Source organism: Mastigoproctus giganteus, chromosome 13, assembly GCF_048544385.1.
Source record: "Mastigoproctus giganteus isolate SK-2022 chromosome 13, ASM4854438v1, whole genome shotgun sequence".
Lineage (NCBI taxonomy): Eukaryota > Metazoa > Arthropoda > Arachnida > Uropygi > Thelyphonidae > Mastigoproctus > Mastigoproctus giganteus.
In genome coordinates this window covers 80,635,035-80,661,686 of record NC_143587.1, presented here as the reverse complement: position 1 = coordinate 80,661,686, position 26,652 = coordinate 80,635,035, and the positions used below count along the sequence as shown (strand labels likewise).

The 26,652-nt window shown below is 36.6% G+C and overlaps 1 protein-coding gene across 2 annotated transcripts in view; it reads left to right on the top strand.

The window, feature by feature from the left end:
* HDAC11 (Histone deacetylase 11) overlaps window positions 1-26,652 on the top strand; it is a 159,199-nt gene that overhangs the window by 28,908 nt on the left and 103,639 nt on the right. For both annotated transcript variants that reach the window (XM_090387197.1, XM_090387196.1), the window contains exon 3: window positions 19,838-19,986. In XM_090387197.1, coding sequence (XP_090243323.1) covers window positions 19,838-19,986 — 149 coding nt within the window. The remainder of the gene's footprint in view (window positions 1-19,837; window positions 19,987-26,652) is intronic.

Genomic DNA, 26,652 nt, shown 5'->3' with positions numbered 1-26,652 from the left:
GCCAGAAGTTTATCAGTTTGATAAACTTCTGGCACTACCCTCATTGAATAACTCCTGATGTGTGAACGTAGATGCAAAATACTCATTTAAGTTTATCAGCTATCTGAGCATGTTCATCAATAGTGAACCCATATATGTTAAGTGGTTCAACCGATTCATCCTTTTCTTTTAGAGTTTACATAACTAAAGAACTCTTTGCTGTTTTTTTTTGCATCCTTTGCCAAAGATTTCTTGAAATCTGCCTTCGCCTGCCTAACCTTCTTTGTGACTTGATTACAGGCTAGTTTATATGTGCCATAGGCTTCTGTGTCACCTGATACTTTATATGCATCCCATACATTTTTTTTTCTCTGCCACTAGCCTCATTAATTCACCTTACATCCATTTAGGCCTAAACCTTGAACAGTATTTCTTAGTTGGAATGAAAGGCCTAGTACCCTCCAAAATTAAGTTCCTGAAGGCTTCCCATTTAGAATTCAACGTTGGTAACATCATTAGTTTATCCCACTATACAGAATTTAAAAACTGCATGAGACCCCTGTAATCACCTTTACAAAAGTAAAAGCCCTTCTCTTTAGCCTTGATGGTAGTTACATCTTTAAGTAATTCCCACATCAGTACATTGTGATCACTGTCACCCATTGGTTCCTTTATCTGCAAATTCTTAATGCATGAATAATCACTGCTGATAATCAGATCAAGAGTATTACTCCCTCTGGTTGCCTCTCGAACATGATGCTGCAGTCATCCAATAAATCCACAAAAGTCCTGCTAGTGTGTGAGTGACCGACCCACAAGTTCCAGTCAGTATCTGGAAAGTTAAAATCCCCCATTATAAGACATTCTGGTTTACTGGCTCACTCTATTTCTCTGCACAATTGCTCATTATACTCATCAGATTCATTAGGCCTGTAACACACACACACCTACTCTCATTTTTCCTTTCCCAGTGCTTATGTCACACCAAACAGACTCAACGTTGTATTGTCCACCAACATCAGTTGGATCTTGCTGGCATCCTCACACTCTTCTTGGACAGACGCTGAATGTATTTAAAGTATTATGTTGAACATAATCTGTCTTAACTTCCGTAATTAATTATTGACTTGATCTCTTTATATTTTATTTCACCCAATATTGATATTGTATTAATTTTTATAATTGTGTTTACTGTCCTAGCATTTCATTGCTGTCTAGGGGTGGATGTAACTTTTCTTTACCTGTTTAAATAAATGTGACAATATTATGTTCGTTTTCATTGACCACAGCTGCAATACTAGAAGTACATATTTGCTTCTCATTTTAAAGTTCCTTTTTTCAACCACAAATCCATTGTCATTTATTTTAATATTATTTGGAAATACTGATAATTGTCAAAAAAAATTTATACAAGGAAGTGAGTTTAGTTATGATATTGGTTCGCTTCCCCCGCTCCTTCAACCCGCATACTCTCCAGGATAAATCACATACAAATAGCATATTAGATCACTACATTTGCTAATTTTTCGTAGATGTATTACCTCTACGTATACTTCTCTATGCAGAAGCCTGCCAAAATAAAGTGTTCTGGGGTCTCTTTAATTATTAGGCTATGCCAGTGTATTAGTAACCAAAAAAAAAAAAAAAAATGATAAAAATTATTATGATACAAAAGTGGTGTTCACTACAAATACAAATTTTATTTCTTTAATTATTAATTACGATTTTTCATGGAACACATGTCCACGTCTCTCGGAACACTAGTGTTCCACGGAATACAATTTGGGAAATGCTGCTGTATAGCATCGGCAAAAAAATAAAATTATCCACTCCATTTGCCTTTTCCTTCTAATAATTGTCTAATTCTTTACATTTGTCCAGACTATCCACTTTCATAATGAATTGAGGAAATCTATTGAAACCATTAATTACTTTCTGGCTGTAGTGCCATTTACAGCCATCCAAATGTTATAATTTACAGAATTTCAGAGAAGCAAGCATATCAAAAAAAAAAAAACTAATATGAGTTTGATGCTACCTTAAATGGTTTGTTATTCTGGAATTATTGCTTTCCAGATGCAATACTTTGCATTTGTCAGTGTTAAACTTCATTTGCCATTTTTCATCTTGAATTAGCATTACCTGATTATTGTCATTAACTGCCCTCCCCACCTAAGTAGGATGGTTAATGACATTGATTTGTATCATCAGCAAACTTAGGTATTTAATTTGATAGATGTTAAACTTTTGTTTAGAATATTGTAAATGGGTTTGATATTAATACTTACAAATACTTGATAGTAGCGTAGTTTGACACTTTAAAATTGAATACGTGAGGCAGTTTTAATATTAAACAAAGCAAAAAAAAAATTGTTAATTAAAATGCTTTTTCCTTTATTTTTTGGGTTTTGAAAATTCATTAGTAACATCTTTAAAATCTGTTGTGGTTGCCAAATCAGACCCAATTGATATAAGACTAAGGAAATCAAAGTTATCATGTGAGATATTCGATCTTTTATGATTTTTTTATCTTTATTTAAGAATAGAAAAAGATCTTTTACTTTAGCAATTTGTACATAGTATGTAAAAATTGCTAAAGTAAAATGCAATTGTAACATATCATATTTATATTGGGAAATGTATAAGAACTTCATCCTGTTGTTTTCAGTTGTTTGTTGTTTGTTATTTGTTTTTAGGAGGATTAGCAACTAAGGCTGTATTGCTCCGGGAATATGCGGTGGTCATTCCCCGACCTTTCCGCATCCTCTGTGTTTGGTGGTCACGGGCTCGAACCCCGGTCTAATCAAGAAGCGTGTGCCACGCACTGCTGCTCCTACCCACCTGGCTAAGGAGGCGCCCTGTTTTTCTCAGATATTGTAGTTGAAGAAATGGATCTTCAGCTAATTCTTCTGAGTGTGAAGTGAAACAACTTTCAAACTGAATAAGCTCATCCTTAAGATGCTCTTCTGTGTGCACAGAAGAGCATTTTAAGGATGAGCTTATTCAGTTCAGGTTTCAGGTGTCCATAAATGATTATCCTGATTTCAGTATGCTACAATATTTAATGGAGAGTCATACTCTGTTTTTGTTTTACAGTTAAGCACTTAATAAAATTGTAATACTGTATTTGCATTGGGAAATGTATAACAGCTTCATCCTGTTTCTCTCAAATAAATATTGATGTTGTTTGTCAGTTTATAGTTGAAGAAATGGATCTTCACTAATTCTTCTGAGTTTGAAGTGAAAAAACTTCTAAACTGAATAAGCTCATCTCTAAAATGCTCTGTTCTGTATGTGAAGGGCGTTCATAAATGATTATCCTGATTTCAGTATGCTATAAGTTTTAATGGAGAATCATATATCTGTTTTTGTTTTACATACATTTGTACATGCATAGTGTATCTGTGCTGGTGTGTTTTGTTTATCATATCTGCCACTAGGAGCTCTGTTGCATATGTTCAGTGAAGATGGCATCTGTGACAGAAAAGGCATAATGTGTTTGGCTTGCAGAAACAAAATCTCTTTTGTGTGTGTGTGTGTTCTATGATTGTTCAAAATGAAGTATGGAAATAATACAACATTCAAACTGCTTTTGCATGGCCATCAATGAAATCCGTGAGACAAGCTTCACACCAACTATCGATATACACTTCAGTAGTTCATAAGGTGTTACACAATTGTTTAAAGTTACATGCCTACAAGGCACAAATTTTTCAAGAACTGTAGCCTGATGACAATCCAAAATATAAAAAATTTGCTAATAATAATTTGAATACATACATTATTTATTATTTATTTTTTTATGAAACTCCCAAACATTAAAGGTATTAGAACCTGTAGTACATAGTTCGGTTGATGAGAATCAACCGAAAGAGCAAGCTGGCTTTAGGACAGGATTCTCGACTATGGATCACCTTCACGTAATATCACAGCTAATGGAGAAAGCAAATGAATATAAAACACCATTATGCCTGGCATTTGTGGATTATGAAAAGGCATTTGACTCCATACAGCATAAGGCAATGTTTCGGGGACTGGAAAAACAAGGCACATAGATACCCCATATATTATGATTGTGAATAAAATATATGAGAGTGCTACTTCCTTTATTAGACTAGACAAAGACAGTAGCAAATTTAAAATCGAGAAAGGAGTTCAACAAGGAGACACGATATCTCCAAAGCTGTTTACTGCTGCCCTTGAGGAAGCTTTCAGAAGATTAGACTGGTCACAGAAAGGAGTCAATGTGAACGGAGAGTACCTAAACCATTTACGATTTGCAGATGACATTGTGGTTATAAGCCACAATCACAAAGAATTAGAGGAAAATCTTAATCAGTTATTCACAGTTAGTAAGGATTTTGGACTAAAGATGAATATGGCTAAAACAAAAGTAATGATGAACAAGTATGCCACGGAAAGGGAAATAATGATTGAAGGAGCAGTAATTGAAAAGGTGGAGTTATATACTTATCTGGGACAAGTTATTAGCTGTAATAATGATAAATGGCTGGAAGTCAAGAGAAGAATAAATTTTGGATGGATAGCATTCAGGAAATATAGTCACATACTGAAGAGCAATATCCCAGTTTGTCTGAAACGTAAAATAATGAATCAATGTATACTCCCCACCATGACTTATGGAAGTGAAACTTGGGCACTCACCAAAAGAATGGAAGAGAAGCTGAGAACTACACAGCGAAGAATGGAATGAATTATATTGGGAATCACTGTTAGATAAGAAGAGAAACACATGAATTAGGCAGCAAACTCAAGTAAAGGACATTCTTATCAAAACTAAAGAACTAAAATGGTCTTGGGCAGGACACATAGCTCGAAGCCATGATGACAGATGGACTAAGAAAATAACAGAATGGTACCCAAGAGGAGCTAGAAGAAAACCTGGAAGATAAAGGCGGAGATGGATAGATGAAATTCATGAGTTTTTGGGTAATAAATGGATGGCCAGTGCTCAAAACAGAAGGAACTGGAAAGTTGCTGGAGAGGCCTTCACCCTGCAGTGGATTAAAAATGGCTGATGATGATGATTACATAGTTCTATGTATGGATTGAGAGGACAGAAGGAACTTGTTGACATTAGATTTGAATTCTGTTGGTTGTAATTTTCAGGAAGTACATCTGGAGAAAGGTTGTTCCAGAAAACAACAGTTGAAGGGATAAATGGGGAAGAAGAATTCTGTGGGTTTGTAGCTAGACAGTAAATGTATGCTGATTGGTTGTGTGGTGTGTGTATGACTTTGACTGGTGTCAAAGAGAGAGGGGGGGGAATTATAGATGCCAATTCAGAAGAACAGTGCCCATGGAAATACCTATAGAAAAGGCATGCAGCAGAAACGAATGCCTATGAGATAGACAGTGGAGAGACTTTGTAAGAGATGGATCATTAATTTGAGTGCCTTCTTTTGAATGGAATCCTAGAAGCCTTAGGGAGGTTTTGAGTGCATCACTCTGGATGCAGGAACAGTATTCCTAGTAGGGCAGATTTCAGATTTTTACAGAGTGAGTACTTTGGAATTACTTTACTTACTTTGGAAAATGGGAATGACAAGGCGGCAATCTGCCATATTAAGTCAAACATAGATAGACAGCGTGAACAGTTGTTTAGAAGAAAAGCAATGCCCAGAGAGAAAGAGAAACCTGAATTTTTTAGATGTAGAGGAAGCAATATTTGTGATGCTTATGCCAAGAGAGATTGGAAGTAAGGTAATCCCTAATAGGGATATGCAATCTTGTCTGAAATTTTGATTGTCATCGCAGATTAGCATAGGAGCAGTAGCCTCCTTTTTGTGAAATATAAGACAGGAGAGAATTTTATAAGGATTGAAATTAACTAAATTATCTTTGCCCCATTGAAGAATTTCCTAGAGATCAGTATTTGAAGAAATACCTGGAGATTTGCATTTAAAGAATTGGTTGTGGTTATTCGAGAAAATGAAGAAGCTGGTTGTGCAGGGCAAGATTCTCAAACTGGAAGGTGGAATGCAATGTGCTATCATTAGCAAAAGTATGGGTAGAATTTCCAGTTATTGGAAGACTGTCATTAATATATAAGTGAAAAAGAACTGTGGGAACACCAGCATTAGTGGAAAAGTTTGACAGAGCACCCATCTACCATCACCCACAGAAAGTGGTCCAAGAGAAAACTGGATAGCTAGTTGCTAAAAACAGTCAGCAATCCATAAGATAGAAGCTTGTTTAGAAGATTTTATTCCACACATGATCAAAAACCTTAGAAATGTCTAGAGCAACTATTGAGTTTCATCAAACTTTTCCATCGAATTTGTCAGTAGATGGGTAACGTAAGCCAATATACTGTAGAAACTCGATTATTGGGATAACGTAGGATAAATAAATAATAATATTTTATATTATAGCAAAAAATATGTAGCAGATATTGTGTTGTGCAATGTTGCATAATGCAACAGTAAGTAACGGGCAGTACACATACCAGTATGGCATGTAGCAATTCAGCATTTGTTTTCTCAATGAAGCTTGCCAATGCACTTGTTCATTTTGTGAATGGGTATTTTTTCAATCACAATTTATAAAAAAAAAAAAAAAAAAAAAAACTAATATACTGATATGTTACCAAAAAGAAAACCTTAAAAGACCAAACAGCAATAATTGAGGCCTCAAAAAGGGGTGAATTGGGACATTTTTTGGCTGAGAAATATGGAGTTGGTACTTTCAGACATTGAACATCTCATTTGTCTGATGAAATATCTCTATATTTCATCGGACAAATGAAAATATGGAGTTGGTACATCTGATCTCGAATATAAACAGAAATAGAGAAAGCATTATAAAATTCTCTAATAATCTTATGAACAAGGATGGCAGTTTAACATAAAATTATGAGAAAAGCTCAAAATGAAGTTCAAGAGGCTCTATATGTGTAGTTTATTCAAAAAGGTTTATTGTTCTGGACAGCCGATATGTAATCCTTAATTATGTGAAAAAGTGATATTTTTTTAATACAAAATTAAATGGAGACCCGAATTTCGAAGCAAGTTCCAGTTGGCTCAAAAAGTTTAAGGCGTAACAGATTAGACAACTTTAAATTCATGGAGGAAAGCTATCTGTTCACATATCTTCAGCAAACATTGAAGTTGTTTGTAGAGGAAGGAGAATACGACAAACACTTAATTTATAATACTGATGAGACTGGTTTAAACTGGAAAGCACTCCCTAGCAGATTATTACTCTCATGCCATGAGAGTACTGCACCAGGGTACAAAACAAGCAAAGAATGTGTGACCATAATGGTTTGTGCCAATTCAACTGGCAGACACCGATTGCTGTTGTTTCTTATTGGGAAGTTGAAAAATCCTAGATTCTTCAAAAATGTAAGAACTTCTCCCATATGATCATTAGAAAAAAGCACAGATGAATGGTGAAAATTTCAAACAATGGTATATAAAACATTTATTTAGGAAGTGAAAGACTATCAATAATTGATTAATGATGAAGTAAAATATTATTACTTGATAATGCACCTTCATATCCGTCATAGAATGCTTAAACCAGATCGACAAAATGGTTACAGTTAAATTTCTTTCACCAAATGTTATATCTGTAATACAACTAATGGATCTATGCATTATGGAAACACTAAAACCCTGTATTGAAAACAACTCCTTTGACAGCTCTTATAAGCTGACGATAATGATGAGGAGTCTGTTATAAATGTCTTGAAAAACAATCAACTTAAAGGACTCTTTCTGCATGTTAGCGTATGGTTGTAATTCTTTAGACATGTCAACATTGAAAATATCATGAAACAAAATTTCAAACGGCCTTTGAGAAGTTTTGATGACAGTAACCCAAATGAAAACATTATAAAATAAGTCACGGAAACAATAAAACAAATTTCAATATGCAGAGAATGCAATGAAGATGTCAGTACATGGTTAAATTGTGATTTTGATGATCCTGGATTCCAAATTTTGAATGAACATGGAGATAGAGGAACAGGACCAAGAAGATGATGAGGAAAATATTGGTCCTTCACATTTTGAAGCTTTTCAATGTTTAGAAATTGCTATCAGGTGGTTTGAGAGACAGGAAGAATGTGACACAAGACAACTTTTATGTTTAAAAAGTGTATGTGATTTGGCAGCTATGAGAAGGAGAGCAACTTTTAAACAAATGTCAATAAGTGACTTTTCGAGAAACAATTTTCTTTATGTACATATGTATGTATTACTATTACATAATTATTTATTTATTTTATTATGTGGTTTGAATATCTTTTTAAAATAAAATATATGTATTAAAATTACACGTAAAACAATTTTTGATTTGTTCGATTATATGGTTTTATTATTATCCAGACATCTTATATCCCCATTTAGCATTAGCATTAGTTAGTAGAGGCATATGATGCAAGAAAGCAAGCTTATACTGCAGCATCCAAAAAAAAAAAAAAAAAAAAAAAAACACGCTCCCATTTCACCCTTCTTTCGTTCCAGCTACCTGTCCAGCTCAGCCTTAAATTTATTTAGGCCATCTGGCTACCACAACAAAGGATAGAAGTCTGTTCAACCAACCAACCACCCACTGGCTAAAGGCAAACTTCCGCACATCTATCCGATATCTTTATGCCCTCTCAAATGATTATTCTGAGCAAGACAAAGAATTCCATCAGCATTGAGCATGCTCAAACCATTCAATGCTTTATACACCTCAATCAGATCACCTTGCAGGTGCCTAGTCTCCAGACACTGTAATTTTCAAAATTTAAGCCTTTCTTCATAAGAGCAACCCTTTGTTTCATTCACTAATCTTGTTGCCCTTCTCTGTACTCGTTCCAACAGCTCTACATCCTTCTTAAAATGAGGCCTCCAAACCTGTATACAATACTCAAGGTGTGGCCTGACTATTGCCCCCTCGACGTGAGCACCTGTACGTGGTGAGGGGACCTCCCAGTGATGCTGCTGGACTTCCAGACTAGCATCACTGGGATCCAACGCCCACAGCCCAGGTTCCAGGCTTACATCAATGGAATCCGGCGTGTTTGCCGTGCGCTGCGACCCGTGGAAATTCGGAAAGGGGGATCCTGGTGGTTGAAGGGCCCAGCTTCAACACACCACTTTGGCCCCTGCTTCGACAAGACCGGGTGGTCCTGGAAGGCCCGGCTAGGATCAATCGGCTAGTAGGCTCGCCTGCGAGGGTCAACCGTGTCAATGCCACGCCCCTATCCTCATGGTCCGAGGGACAGGATTCAGGCTGGCGGCGGTGCGGGTATAGTGTCTGGGTAGCCCTGGCGTTTCACTCCCGAGCGCATTTATTGCATGCTGGGTAGTGGGCGTCCCTTTGGGCTCCGTGGTGGGTGGGGAGTCCGGGCACTGAACAATTTAAAAACTATATGAATCCTGATAAACATATTTCTTCCCGGTCCCTATCTGCAAACAGAGACAAAGACACAGATAGTATTATTAGTACAAAGAGGCAGCGAACTGAAGTACCATCGGGGCCTGTTCCAAGGTTCCTAATTATACACTCCATCGGTGAAAAACCGATTGGTAAAATGTCACCCTTTTTTATTCAAAAAGGGTTAGATGGGTTAGCAGGTTCACCCAAATCAGTTAAGAGGCTTCGTTCTGGGGATCTCTTGATTGAATCTAAAAATGACAGGCAATCAGAACATCTCCTCCGAGTAACATTAATCGGAGGAATACCCATAACAGTGACACCACATAGAACACTCAATTCATCGAGAGGTGTCATTTCGGAGTGGGACCTTCTCGACGTAACCGAGGAGGAAATCTGCCCCGAATTAAAACCACAGGGAGTTATTGCCGTCAAGAGAATTACTGCGCGAAGGGATGGAAAAATTGTTAAAACCAGGAGCGTTATCCTGACTTTTAACTCTCCTAAACCTCCTGACGAGATTAAAGCTGGATACATCAATTGTTCAGTACGTCCATACATTCCGAACCCTTTACGGTGTTTTAAATGCCAGAAGTATGGGCATTCTCAAATGGCCTGCCGTGGAGTCCTTGCATGCGCTCGATGCGGTGCAAAGGACCACAAAACAACAGCATGTTCAGCCGCAAAACCCACCTGTATTAACTGTGAAGGCGAACACCCGGCCTACTCACGAGCATGCCAGAGGTGGAAAGAAGAAAAAGAAATTCAACGGCTGAAGGCAGAGCTAAATATATCATACCAGGAGGCAAGGAAATCAGTGAAACCCCTGAATATCAACAAACCTACCTACGCCCAGAAGGTAGCAGGGAGATGTTCCGTTGGAACTCAGACGGACATGACCATTCCTCCAAAGGAGTCTTTCACTCCCATCGCGTGTTATCTCTTAAGTTCTCAAAAACCTGCACGAAAAACCAATCAGCTGCCACACCTATATCAGTACCTCCTAATGCTCCACAAGTAACAAAGGTAATTATGAAAGAAAAGTATAAGAAGTGGGAAGTCTCCCCTACTACCCAAGAAAACATGGATGTCGAGCAGAAGGAGGTACCCGAAGATTCAGTCTTGGAACTCTTTGCGGAGGAAGAAATGGACACGGGACAGCGTCTATTCTTCCCCAAAAAAGATAAACCCAAGACTGATAAAATTAAGCCCTCAGCACCTCGGAAGCCGCCTGATGGACCCACCAAGCAAAAATAACAGCTAAATTCCTACAGTGGAATTGTCGTGGATTCCGGCGAAATATTGATGACATCAAGGCCCTCCTGCAAAAGCATGAGCCAGTTTGCTTTTGCTTGCAGGAGACATATCTAAAGGCAAATGACGATCCCACCATGCACAACATCACAATTTTTTGAAAGGATAGAATTGCGGCTGGCTCGGCTCATGGAGAAGTGGCTATCCTCGTCGGCAATCAGACCCCAGTTCAGCCTTTGCTACTTACAACTAGCATGGAAGCTTTTGCAATTCGCCTTTCGGTGGGATTTATATTAACAGTTTGCTCCCTTTATTTGCCACCTGGGACTGACATCCCCCAGGAAGACCTTGATGATCTTGTAATGCAGTTGCCTCCCCCTTATTTACTTCTCGGGGATATAAATGGACATAACACCCTGTGGGGTAGTGCTAACATCAACGGAAGGGGACGAGTCATAGACGTATGCTCAATTACAATGACCTTTCCCTTCTAAATACTGGAACAAACACCTTCTTCCACATACTTTTTCTGCCATTGATCCCTCTATTTGCTCCCCTTCTCTACTCCCTTCACTCACTTGGGAAGTGAAGGAGAATCCATACGGAAGTGATCACTTCCCTGTGATAACCTTGTTACACAATGGGAGACCATGTCTTCCTTTTAGGTTACCACGGTGGAAGTTTGATCACGGTGACTGGAATACCTTCCAACATCAGGCAAATTTTGACCTCAGTACAGGCAGTCTGGAGTCTATCAATGATGCGGTAAAGTACATCACCGAAATCATCATCCAAGCAGCTGCTAATGCTGTCCCAAAAACATCTGCCCGGTTTCCACCATTTCCCAAACCTTGGTGGAATTCACAATGCACAACAGCAAAAAAGGCTCAAAACAAAGCGTGGGGGATATTTTGCCGATATCCTACCACGGACAACCTTATAGCCTTCAAACGTGCATGAGCCAAAGCACGCTACATCCGTCGTCAGAGTCAAAAGGAATCGTGGATCCGTTTTACATCATCTATTAACCAGTCTACCAACTCTAAGGTAGTCTGGGATAAAATCCGGAAAATGAAGGGAAAATATACATCCCACCCTTCTTCAATCCTAGATTATAATGGATACACTATTGCAGATTCAACTGCAATAGCCAATGCTCTTGGGGAAACATTCTCTAACATCTCCGCAACATCCTCGTACTCCCCAGAGTTCCTGGTCCTGAAACATAAACAGCAAAAAACAAGCACTTAATTTTAAGTCCAAGGGCCTCTATCCCTACAACGGGGCGTTCACTATAGAGGAACTGAAAAGAGCCCTCACTCTTTCCAAAGCAAGTGCTGTTGGACCAGATGGCATCCATTATGAAATGATTAAACATCTTTCACCAAAATCTATGGATTGTCTGCTCCTTCTGTATAACAGAATCTTTATTGAAGGGCAGTTTCCGGACTCCTGGCGAAAGGCAATCGTTCTTGCCTTTCCTAAGCCAGGAAAGGATCCAAAAGTCACCACCAATTATCGTCCTATTGCTCTGACTAGCTGTCTGTGCAAAATCCTGGAGAGAATGGTTAATTCTTGTTTAATATGGTATTTAGAATCAAATGACCTTCTCTCCAGTATCCAGTGCGGCTTCCGAAGGAACCGGTCCACTTTGGACCATCTCATTAGATTGGAAGCATCCATCCGGGATGCTTTCCTAAAACGTGAACACTTGGTGTCGGTGTTCTTTGACATGGAGAAAGCGTATGACACAACTTGGAAATTTGGCATCTTAAAAGATCTGCATAGCCTTGGTCTTAGGGGGCAACTCCCAATTTTTATTAAAAACTTTTTAGCCAATCGATCTTTCCAAGTTCGTGTGGGATCCTCACTCTCTCCTTCCTTCAGTCAAGAGGAGGGAGTACCACAAGGTTCAGTATTAAGTGTCACGCTTTTCGCAATCAAAATAAATTCAATCACAGAACAACTTCCTCCAACTGTAAACAGTGCCCTCTATGTTGATGACTTGAGCATTTTTTGTCAGTCGTGCAACATGAGGGTTATTGAAAGACAACTGCAGAAAGCCATTGATAATCTGAATTCCTGGGCACTTGCTAATGGCTTAGGTTCTCGCCGGAGAAGACCGTTTGCGTACACTTTTGTCGTAAGCGTAATCTTCATCCTGAACCCTAATTAAGGCTCGGACAATATGCTATTACAGTAGCAGTGAAAATAAAATTCTTGGGACTCATATTTGATAAAAAACTGACCTTTTTGGATCATATTCGTCAACTCCGCACAAAGTGCACACGTGGGCTTAATATTCTCCGCTCGCTCTCCTCTACATCTTGGGGAGCAGACCGATGTATCCTTCTTCGGCTTTACCGTGCACTTGTGTGATCCAAACTAGATTATGGGTCCCAGGTATATTCCTCAGCCAGAGACAGTGTCCTGCGATGGCTGGACCCTGTCCATCATCAGGCCCTACGTATTGCTACTGGAGCATATCGCACATCTCCTATCCGGAGCTTATACGTCGAAGCAAACTAACCACCGTTATTGCTTCAACGTAAGCAGTTGTCTTTAAAGTACGCTTTAAATCTGAAATCCCTGCCAGATCATCCTATGTGGCCATTCGTTTTTGAGCCACGATGGGAAAATTTATACAATACCCATAAGACTGCCAATCGTCCTTTTGGTATTCATCTCCAAGAGCTACTCAAAGAACTTAATATCAATGTAGACAAGGTTGCCCAAACACCAAAGCAACCCTTTCCACCCTGGCATGCTCATGTCCCGGCATGTGACTTATCTCTTAGAAATTGGGGAAAGTCGGACATTCCATCATCTGTCTACCTGCAGCTTCATTCAGCACACCGAACTGAATATTCTGACTTCGCGCCAGTCTACACAGACGGTTTGAAATCGGACTCATATGTGGGATCTGCTGCTGTCTTTACAGACAGCCCTATATCGGAGCAGATTCCCTCTGAATGCAGCATATTTACTGCAGAGCTGCACGCTATAGAGTTAGCCTTGGATTACATTAGTGAATGCCAATACCAACGGTTCATTTTATATTCCGACTCTCTCAGCATGTTACAGGCTTTAATATCTGTGAGATATAATCCTCATCCAGTTCTGTCTAGTATTCAGCAGAAGATTCACTTCCTCCGTGGACGTGATTATGATATCTGCTTCTGCTGGATTTCCAGCCACATTGGGATTATGGGAAATGATTTGGCTGACGCCGCAGCCAAATCAGCAATTCCCAATAATAACCGCTGCCTGTCAGTCCCCTATACAGACTACAGGCAAATAATACACCAAAAGATATATTCCCAATGGCAGGATTCATGGAATAGACAGACTGCGAATAAATTATATCGTATAAAGCCTGTAATTGAACCGTGGCAGTCTAGTCTGTGCAGGAATCGTAAGGAGGAAGTTGTTCTTGCCCGGACCCGCATAGGACACAGTCATTTAACTCATTTGTTTTTGCTGAGGGCTGATGACTCTCCTATGTGTGTGTCCTGTGGCACAATTTTAACGATTAGACACCTTTTAATTGACTGTCCAGATTTTAGCAATATCCGTTTTACCGCTTTTAACCATCTGACTGAGCTCTATACACTCAGTCAGATTTTATCCGACAATGACATTGTGCCTGCTGTTTTTAGCTATTTTAAATCAATAAAAGTTTTTAATTGTATTTAATTTATGCTATTGTTACGTCTTTATTGATTTATTTTTTATATCTTTGTTATTATATATCTGGACATGGTGGCCTTACTAATTAGGTCACCGAGAATTTAAAATTTTTAAATATTACCTAGTCTTGGTGCATTATAGCCGTAGTTGCTAATGCGCCAAAAAAACCCAAACAAACAAACTGACCATTGCCTTATATAAGGGGATAATCACTTCCTTATCCCTGCTAGAAAAATTCCTGTACGACACTATGAGCTACTCTTGCAGCCCGTCTGCACTGCTCAGGAAACTTCATATCTGCCTGCACAATTACACCCAGGTACTTTTTCTTCTCTAACACTGTCAGTGTAGTACCACAGAGTTGATATCACTCTGAGGTTGCTGCTTTCCATATGTAGTACTTTACATTTGTCAATGTTAAACTTCATTTGCCACCTCTCAGCCCATCTGCTCAACTTTTCTCGATCCTGTTGCAGCAGTGTACTCTCATTATGTCCTTAACAACCCTGCCAACCTTCGTATCGTCTGCAAACTTGGACATTAAGCTTGATATACCATCATCAATATCATTTATAAATACAGAAAACAACAATGGACCCAAATACTAAACCCTGAGGGACTCCACTAATAACATTAGTCCATGATGAGCAGTGTTCATTGATTACCACTCTATGTCTTCTCCCACTCAACCATACCTTTATCCATAGCAGCAATTTGCCTCCAGTGCCACACTGCTCCAATTTGTGCAGCAGTCTTCCATGTGCAACAGTATCAGAATCCTTTCTAAGATCCAAATATATGATATCAAAGTTATTTCCTGCATCCAGTTCCTTTGTGACAACACCATAGTATCCAATCAAATTGGTCATGCAAGAATTTCCCTTAACAAAACCATCTGTGTCCGAGCTATAACTGAAATCATGTCTAGATGATCCTGCAGTGCTTCTTTAACCAGTGTCTCCATTAATTTTCCTGGAACAGAAGTTAAACTAACAGGTCTATAATTACTTGTGTTGCCCTTTGATCCTCCTTTGTGAATTGGGGTCACATTTGCACATCTCCAGTCCATGGGTACCTCTCCTGAGTCCAAAGAAGCTCTCATAATTATGGCTAAGGGTTTGCTTACTTCCTTTGCTGCCTCCTTTAATATAACTGGATAGATGCCATCCACTCTTGGTGCCTTTTTTATGTTTATCTTCGACAATTTATCCTCCACTTTCCTCTCAGTTATTACAAAATCATCCAGCTCACCTCTGCCATTCCCCTCCCTGAATAACTCCTCATGGGTGAATGTAGATGCAAAATACTCATTTAGTTTGTTAGCCACTTGAACAATATCATAAACAGTTGAACCATCAATATCCAGTGGACCAATATGATTCATCTCTTTCCTTCTAGAATTTACATAGGTAAAGAAATCTTTGTTGTTTTTCTTTGCATCCTTTGCCATCGATTTCTCATAATCTGCCTTTGCCTGCCTAAACAAAGGCAGATTTCTCATAATCTACATTTGTGACTTGGTTACAGAACAACTTATATCTATCACATAGGCTTCCATATCACCCATTAATTTATATGTATCCCATGCATTTTTCTTCTCTGCCACATGTCTCATTAGTTCATCTGACATCCATTTAGGCCTAAACATTGAACAATATTTCTTAGTTGGTATGTAAAGCCTAGTAGCTTCCAAGATAAATTCTTTGAATGTTTCCCATTTTGAATTTGCTGTTGGTAACATCATCAGTTGGTCCCACCGTATAGAATTTAAATACTGTCTCAGACCACCGTAATCACCTTTACAAAAGCAAAAACCCTTCCCTTTACCCCCGATGGTAGTTATCTCTTTGAGTAAATCCCACTTCAGCACACTGTGATCACTGCCACCTAGTGGTTCCTTTATCTGCAGATTCTTAATGCATAAAGATCACTACTGATAATCTGATCAAGAGTATTACTCCCTCTAATTGCCTCCTGAACATGCTGATGTAGAAAACAATTATCCAATAAATCCACAAAAACTATGCTAGTGTGTGAGTGACCAACCCACAAATTCCAGTCAATATCTGGGAAATTAAAATCCCCCATTATAAGACTCTGATTTACCGACTCACTCTATTTCCCTGTACAGTTTCTTATTATACTCATCAGAGTCATTACGCCTATAGCACACTCCTACGCTCAATTTTTATCTCCCAATGCTTATGTCACACCAAACTGACTTGACACTGCACTGTCCAGCAATGTCGACTGGCTTCACTTCCTTGGATTTTATGTGTTTCTTAACTAATAGCATAACCCTCCTCCCTTCCTATTTTGTCTATCCTTCCTGTACATATTGTACTCCCCAAATTCCAGTTCTTCATTCCTTATATCTCTGTGACATCACATCTCTGATATCCCAACAATATCTGTCTTTGATGTTCTGAGCAATACCTCAAATTCATCAAATTTATTTACCAAACTGCTACCATTGGTGTACATGCAAGTATACATGCACCTATTCCTATTTTTAGCTACCCTAACACAACCCATGTGTTTACTTGTACCGCAATGATTCCCAGCAGGCCCTGAAATACCCCGCATCTTGTTTTCCAGGCTGCTGTTCATTCCAATAGAAGCAGTGCAAGAATCACTTTCACCTCTTCCAGTGGCTATTGTTAACCTATTAGTCCTTGTATCTCCCCAATCTAGCAGTTTTCCGACCCACCTAACACTGCCTCGATAGCATCACCAAATATTCTTGCATCCTTTCTATTTAAGTGTATCTCATACCTGTAGAAGCAGTCTCTCCTGTTAACAAGTACAGATCAGGCTGAAAAAAATTCTACCCCTCGAGCCTTGCACAATCTTTCCAGGGCCGAATTGATCGGCAAGGCTCTCCTCCTATCGTGTCTGGGCAGAATTGCAGGCACTTTCAAATTCAACCCTAATTCATGGCTTTTTTTTTTCAACAGTGACCTGTACTTTTTAAGTAATTCTGCCAGTCTCCTACTCTTAATATCATTAGTGCCAACATGTACAACAATATCACCCTTTTTTGCCCTTAAAAGATGATATCTGCTCTGCAACGTCATCAACCTTTGCCCCTGGGAGACATATTCTGGTCCTGTTCCACCTATCCTTTTTACATAGCATGTTTTTGTCAGGGACCAGTGCATTCTGCCTTGGGCTTGCCGCTGTGTTGTGTGATGATCAAGTGCAAGCTCTGGCATTGATGTGGGCAGCTGAGAGCTTGATGGGCCCCTCAATTTAGATCCTTCGAGGCCATCCACACTGTCCTTCAAGCTCTCATATAGGCCCATAACAACGCTGAGTTGTCGCCTTATTTCCTCACACTCTTTACATCGCGCACACAACGACATCCCCCATGGCAATATCATGTCCCGTACCTGATTGTTCCACAAACATCAAGCAGCAGCATCATTTAATCCAGATAATCGAGTTTCTACTGTATCACCAGTGGATCAACACTGCTGTTATCTACATTGGCAATCATTGATCAGATGGAAGGTTTCAAGATAGTTTAGGAGATGGTGGTGAATGGTTTCTCCATTACTTCAAAAAAGAGTAAATTTAAGTCCAAGGGGACAATAACTGGATGGGCAGAATTTGTCACCCTTTTTTAAAACTGGTTGGATGTGAGCAAATTTCCAAACTGAAGGAAAAAACACCACTGGAATAAAAAAGTGTAAAAAGGTAACAAAGAATAGGAGCAAGCTTAGGAGTGAGCACAGGTTTAGAGAACAAGCTTAGAAATGTCATCAGGACCCGAAGCTTTCTTGCCATCAAGATTGTTCAAAATTCTTGTGACATCCTTTTGATGCAAGACTACATCAAGTGTAGTCTTGCATCAAGTGGAGGCATCAAGTGGAATGTACTAGGAATCATAGGAATTGCGTTGACAATCGTGGTTTGCCAAGATTGTCAACACAATAATGACTTCTTTCAACTTTTCAGACAGGTTACATTCCAAGGCTATAGCCAACAAACACAATCTCCGTATTCAGGGATCTCAAACCCAGATGTTCTAAGGGACAGTCTGAAAATTGTCTGGCTTGGGCTGAGATATAACAAGATAATTGGTTCTTTCTTCTTTTTTGAGAACACTGTTTTTGCAACTGTGTGCCTGGATATTCTTGCCAATTATGCCATCCCTCAGCTGCAGACAAGCAGCCCAATGTCATCTTCCAGCAAGATGGGGTACCCACCTCATTATGTAATTGGGAAATGCTGCATCGAGAGTTGTGAAACTCTCGATGCAGCATTTCCAAATTGATGGATTGTCAGGGATGGACCAATACAATTGCTTCCTAAATCACCAGATATTACTCTGCAGGATTTTTTCTGTGAAGTTATGTAGTTTTCCAAACAGTTGTTCTTGATATCAATAATTTTCATGCATGCATTGCAAGTGCAGTTGCTACAGTTACCCCATAAATGTTGGAAAATGTGTGGTGTGAATATTGTTTAAACATTTTAAAGGACAATCAAGTGTGTTCATATAGAAGTTTATTAATATTGTAACAAAACTTTGTCTACTTAAGGGGGCATAAATTCAAATTAAGAAAAGACAGATGTAGAATAGATGTGCGGAAATTTGCCTTTAGCCAGCGGGTGGTTAATTGCTGGAACAAACTTCCATCTGTCGTGGAAGTTGATAGGTTGAATAAATTTAAGGAGGAACTGGACAGGCATTTGGAGGGAATGGTGTGATTTTTTTTTTTTTTTTTTGGCTGATGCTGCATAAGCTCATATATTTGCTTTCTTGCATCACATGCCACTACTACTACTACTACTTCTCTTTGAAACATTGAAAAAATATAGCATACCATAATCAGGGTAATCATTTATGGATACCTTGTATTACATAATGCTTTAGATTTTCATTCATTGTTTTTGGTTTACTTTTTTTTTCTTCTTAAGAGAAGAAAAGTGTTTTGTTGTAAAATTGCTTAATAAAGAATGATATATGAAGTAGTGGAACAAATGAGTGATTTGTAGTTAAGTTAATACCTTTTAAATATGTCACGAAGAATGACTTCAGGAAATTTTTTTTCCCTTTGAGGTACTTTGTATTCAGTGTTAGGGTAGCATCTTTTTCATAGGTGCTAACATTATCCCTTACATATTTGATGAAAAAAAAAAAAAAAAAGTGACTATCGTGTAATGGTAGGAAATTGTACAAGTTTTCTTTTTTGCTGGGCCTGACTGAAATGTTTAATTAATGTTATCAATTCTTTGTAGTATTGAATCCCATGCTACTGTCATCACAGCCATTTACATATTTTTCCTCTTTTTGTTAGAGTAGTATGTAACCACTTCTTTTAGTAGATAGGTTTTATTTTATTTATTTATTTATTTTTAGAATCTTAAGAAATAGATTTTCACCTTACTAGATTTGTAAGAAACCAAATTTGGTAAGGTATATTTAATTATTTGTTTCACATTGTTCAAACTTAAATTAATTTGTGAATATGTACATGATGATTTTCATTAGCTATTTTTCATTTTTTTGCAGAATGAATGACAGTAAAGTTTATTTTGATATTCAAGAGAATCAGTTACCCATTATATATTCACCAGCATATAATATTGGCTTTCTTGGGCTTGAAAAATTACACCCCTTCGATTCAAGAAAATGGGAAAAGGTGTTTTGTTTTCTGAAAGGTAATTAAAAAAAATAAACTTTTAGGTGAATGCCAATTATCTTTATAGCCTCATCACGCAATTAAATTAGTAAATGATGTGGACCAGTATTTCACCAATGGCTCATGATCTTTTGGGGGCACACAATTTGGTAATGGTATTTTTTTTTAATTTTCTACTTCTACAATTCTTACCATTATTTTAGTTTTTTTTTTTTCTATTTTATTTAAAAAATGAACTTGATTCCTATTTCAACTGATTATGGGTTGAAAATTTAATTCAAGACTATGTCTCCAATGAGGTTTTGGTTTTGTTGAAGCAAGAATATTCATTGCTTGTTAAAAAGAAATTAAATTTCTTATCCTCTTTTCAGTCACATATACATTAGAACCCTATTGAGAAGTTTTCCAAGGGAGTGGAGGTTTAGAACTTCCTATGAGGGAAAACTTCTGAGAAGGGAAAATGACCTAAGAGTATGAAATATTAACTACACAAATAAAAATAAGTCTCATCATCAAACATAAGTTAAAGATGATTTTTAAGTACTATTTCAGAATTTATAAATATTTTACTCTGTCTATGGGAAACATAGCTGTGACTGTGGGAAACCTATAGGCACCCTGGTGATACAATGTGATAACCCAGTTACGAAGTATAACTCCACAATATGAGAAGTGCCAGGTGGTGTGCGACAGTAAGGTATTAAAGATGGCACTATTTCAAGGCCATCATTTTAAGAATGAAACAGTGCCATCTGGGTGGTGGTATCCACTGAGAATAAGTAACATTAACCTTCTCCACTGGCAATGCATTGCTTATTCGAGGTAGTGCAATGTCAGGGCAACTCATTCTGAAGGCATTCACAATATGAAATATAACAAAAACGATGCCATTTCGCCTACTTTGGTAATATACTACAAACTAAATTATGCTCTGCACTAACTTGTTCGAATAGTGAATTTTCCATAGTCTGAGGCTTTCAGCCCTAAAACTTCTTTAGAATTTATATATTTAAACAATGTATTAGAAGACAAAATGCACAAGGCATAATTTCTTATGGGTTTAGGTAATTAACTATATAATATTGGTGTAGATACACCACAGTTTACCCATAAATTTGAACTACGTATGTAGTGTAAAGGCATCGTTTTAATTGTATTTCATATTGTGGGTGCCTTCACAATGGATAGTTGGTATTGCACTACTTCAAATAAATAACGCTTCTCTAGTAGAGATGACTACTGTTATTTATTTTCAGTGGATAATGCATGATGATGAAGCCCACTAGCTTCGAAACGATCATATGGGTGGTGGTATCTGCTGAAAATAAATAACAGTAGTCTTCTTTACTAGAAAAGCGTTATTTATTTGAAGTAGTGCAATACCAACTATCTTGTTGTGAAGGCCCCACAATATGAGATACAATTAAAATGATGCCTTTACACTACATACGTAGTTCAAATTTATGGGTAAACTATGGTGTATCTACACCGATATTATATAGATATTTAAACAATATATTAAGTGAGAAAATGTCATTATAATAATACACTGTGTATTCTTTATCACGTACTTTTTTGTGCAGGAAAGCTTTTTTACCCAGGAAACTTTTTATGTGGGAAAATAATACATTATAATATGCAGAGTTGAAATTCGGAATTAAGAAACCAAACCTAGTACAGCAGGCCCTTATTATAACCGGTTTGCTTTTCGCTGATTCGCTATAACGGTGTTCTTATATTATAACCTGTATCTCACTATAATGCTGTCACAAATCACTATAATGCTCTTTTACCAGAGTACAGATTGCATTTTTGGCATGTTTAACAAAAACGTTTCACCTAATGTAGTCGATTGCTTGTTATGTAGTTCTGATATCAACATTTTAAAAAATTATCAAGCATATTGCTTGTAATATTTGCATTATATGCATTTATCTGAAGTCATTTGCATTATATGCATTACTGAATACAGTATTAGACATCATACGTAATGGACAGTTTACTCAAACATTGTATCGTAATTAATGCAACCAATGCAGTGACATTTTCAAAGAGTTAATAATGGCAGATAAGAATGAAAAAGCAACAATGTCTGGATGTAGTACAAAAACTACAAAGGTAAGAAAAAGACTGAATTTGAAAATTAAATTAGACGTTTTGAAGTGAATCGATTCCAGTCAATAACAAGTGGAAGTGTGCAATTATCTAGGACTGGCAGGTTTAACTGTAAGAAGAATTATAAAAAATAAAGAATTAATTTTAGCAGCAGAAAAGACAGCTGTTTCACTGCAAGCAACTAGGGCTCGGTCAGCTATTAGGATTGAAATGGAGAGTCTTCTAAATAATTTTTGCGATTAGCTTATGTGATGATCTGAGAAAAGCTTGCCTCAAAAAAAAAAAAAAAAAAAATGTGGAACCATTTAAAGCTAGTAAGGATAGGTTCGATAGATTTAAAATTCAGGGAGAAGTTGCAAGCTGCAGATCAAGGCACCAAAACTTTCAAAAACAACTTGTTAAAATTATTGAAGAGGGGTGTTATGTGTTATTCTTCTCAACAAGTTTTTAACATAGATGAAGCAGGACATTTTTTGGAAACAAATGCCTAAAAGAAGTTTCATATTGAAAGAAGTAAAAAACATGCCAGGTTTCAAATTGGCAAAGGATTAGCTGACTTTGTTGTTGGGTGGTAATGCTGTGGGGGATTTTAAATTAAACCCCTTTTAATTTACCAGGAAGAGGGCCAAAGTAATACAACCCAAAATCGATACATTTTTCATGATTAAATTCATCAGTTAAAATCAGTTTAGATCAATTAAATTCATGATTTTAATTGGAAGTTTAGGTTTAATTTTGATACATAATGTAGTTTCTTACCACATAATTATATACATACGTAGTGCAGAATATTTTATATGTACAAATATTTGAATATTAAATATTTTGACCGACATTTGTGCATCTTTTCACTACTGTTTATTATTGATTAGGAAATATCCTATGGCAATGACTGCAACTCACAAATACATATATTACTTTATGAGAATGTGGCACTCACTTAGCACTGTTTTTCTGGAACGAATTATCAGCATTAAGTGGGGATTACCTGTATAGGGAAAACTTCTTATGCAGGAATTTCTTATCCGGGTTCTACTATATATACAAGAAAGCAGTTTTGTTTTGTGCTTGGGTAAAGTTAAGTTAGTTATTTTGGTTTTTAGGAGCATTAGCAAATAAGGCCATATTGCTCCTGGAATATGCGGCTGGAATATGCGGTGGTCATTCCCTGACCTTTTCCGCATCCTCCGTATTTGGTGGTGACGGGCTCGAACCTCGGTAAAGTTAAAATACCCCAACAAGTTTGCAGAGTCAGATTTAAAACTGTTGTTCAGAACAAGCTCAGAAATCTCATAGTTTTAGCTAATTTTTTTTTATTTCAAAAAAGTACACAGTAATGTTTTAAATATTACTATGTACTTAATCCGTAATTGTGAATCAACTTACAGGTAACCTTGAAAATAATGATACTATATTAACTGTTAATTAGTGATTAAAAGTCTGAAATTTTTTCTACCTTCCTAAATATATATAAACTTTTACTGCAGTTATTGCTGAAGGGATTTTTTTTTTTGTGGTCTTTGCAGAGTAATTGAGTGAAAGGACCTATAAGGTGACCTGCCACTTTTTGCAGCTATTAGCGTACCAGGTCTCCTGATAGGTGACCTGTCACAAAGTTTCAAATTATATTTCATTACAAATCACAAAGTTACCTGTTTGTTTATAGTTTCAAGTTACATGTTTCAGTCTCCCACTAGTTCAATAAATATCTGCAGCTTTCCCTAGTTTTTGAAAGATGATAGTATAGATTAGAATACAATACCTGATATTCTCTCAAAATGTACACTATTCTGCAGGATGCAACATACATAATTTAAAATTTTGTGCACTGTGAAGTGTGACAAATTTTAAATAAACCTTGAAAAAATTTGAAAATGGAAGTGAATAATAATATCCAATATATATATATATATATATATATATATATATTGGATACTATTATTCATTTCCATTATTCAGCTTTATTACTATTGTTATTCAGCTTTAATGTTTTAAAAGTATTTGTACACACAATAAACAGAAATATATGCATATGCTCATGTTTAAAATTTAAAGAGCTTAATGGTCTTTTAAATTGGAAAATGGAAGAGTCAAATAGGATCATCTTTATATTTATTTTTTAAATTTCATTAGAGTTAATATTTTTTTTATTTTTGAAAATAAAAGGTGTAAACAACACACCACTTTTTACATAATTAATTTTATTTTTTAATAAAAAGGTTGCATAAAATAAGTATTGCAATACATAAAAAAAAGATGAAATATTGATATTCTCCAAGAATGCAAAAACCCCAAATTATTGGAAATTCAAAAAGGAAGTTACTCGCTCTTTGTCAGGAGACCTGCTACCAATTTTTTACATTTCAGGGTGCCACTTCTGCTGGTTTAATTACAGACTGATAACAATATTAGATTTGGATTTAATTGTGTATATATTGCGTACAGTATGTTACAGAAGTTTTGTTTTCAACAAATTCAGTATGTTCAAAGTTGCAGAAAATGTCATAAAAGCATACATTGATTAAAAAAAAAAAAAAAAAAAAAAACAGGGACAAAATATGAAATGGCAATAAATTATACAAGCACAAATAAATATAGCTACTTTCAGGCACTCTATGCCTGACTCACTATTTGGCTCTTTCAGCAAAGTAATCTAATTGTTAACCTAATTATTAATTTTAAACTTTATTTAAAAATCATTACTAAATAATTTATTTTATAATTTTTTTAAATAATCATTTTGTTATGAAATTTTTACCTTCAATGACTCTTGGTAGCCAAGTACTTATTTTCCATTATCATCTAATTAAAGAATAAATTTCATTAGTTGTTCCCCCCCCCCCTCAGTTCACTGATTGGATATCATTCATAGTTATCAAGTATACTGCGAATAATATAGTTATCAGGTATACTGTGAATGATATTGGGTATCAAGTATAGCTGCCATTGTTTACTTATTATTATTTAAGCAATTTGAATTCAGTAAATTTAGAACTAATAAATTTAGTTCTGTATAAATTTAGATTTTGTTTGCTTCACAATATGTGAGATGCTTGATGATTTTATAGCAAGCTTTGTTTTTTTTTTTTTTTTTAGCTACATACATAAATGTAGACTTAGCACTACATATACATAATATCTGTATAACTTCTAGAGCTTGAAACTTATTAATTCTGAATTATGTGGTATTCAATCGTCTATATTTGGCATCTCTCATATTGAAGAATCTTGTTATGTGGGTTGCAGGTCTTGTATTGAGGGTTCTTAGTTATTCATCAGTGATGGAGCAATAATCTCTGAAACAGCTATCTAGGTATTGATACTTGTTGCAAATAAATAGCAGTATATTTCTAGTTTGTGTGATAATGTTGTTTGTTTCTAGTAAATGTTGGAAGGAACTTATGTTAACTTGCATCACAGTATGTTTGGTGCCTTTGTAGCAAACTTAATTTTTCATTTTATTAGCTGCATACGTAAGTAATGCTTTAGTACAATTGTCAAGAAATTTTATCATGTTCCTTAACAAGGTTATAAAGGCATATAAATTTCAAAGAAATGTATTCTGAAGAGTGTTCTTGAATTATTTAATTGCCAGTGTCACAATACAGTGAAAAGAATGTACTGTATGAGATGTACTGTACAAGAATTATTAACTGGTTTTTGATAGAAAGATAAAGAAAACAGTGCACATGGTGCCCATTCAAATCTACATCTGCCACAAAAAAAATTCATGACCCACTATTAGCTGAATGCTGTTGTATTGTCTGCTATAACAGTAAATTTGAAAATTCCTCTTGCTAATAGTGGCTGTTCTACAGCATAAAAATTTCTTTTTATACTACAGGACAGTATAAAAATATAAACTCATTGTAAAATTAAATTCTATTGTAAATAATATGAATAGCTACTGCAGTACAAAAATATATATTTTTATACCGCAGTAGCTATTCATATTATTTACAATAGAATTTAATTTTATACCGAGTTATGTTGATTGACTGTTCAGAAAAATGTTTCCAGATGAAATATAAATGCAAAATGCATCCTGATTTATGAATGCCCGATTTACAATATAATGGTATAATGGAAGGATGGCTTAAAAAACTTTTTGTGTGAAGTATGGTTTATATTATAATAGGTAGATGTTGCAAGGAAGCTGTTAGTCAATGCATGCTTTATTTAATGTATACATTTGTCCCAAGGCTTGTTCCAGCCATTCCAGGTATGCAGGCTGATGGAATTTGAACTATTGACAGAATTTGCATAGTTTGGCTGTTCTACAAGAACCAAATCCTCTGCTTGCACCTTCATAATGGTGGAACTGTTAGTAACCTTCGGTATACTCCCCATGGGCAAGGTGTGAAACACTGTACCCAGTATACTAGAGGAGATCACCTAAAGAGTGTGAAATAACGTGAGCAGGGTTCAAGGTGTGGTGTCCATCATACAACAACACCACCTCTTTGTGTCACCAGTCAGCACTAAGTGGTGGATGACTCTCATCATCCGGTACAACAATCTGGTACACTGCTCTACCTATTGGAGGCTTGAAGTGGTGAAATGCATGTTT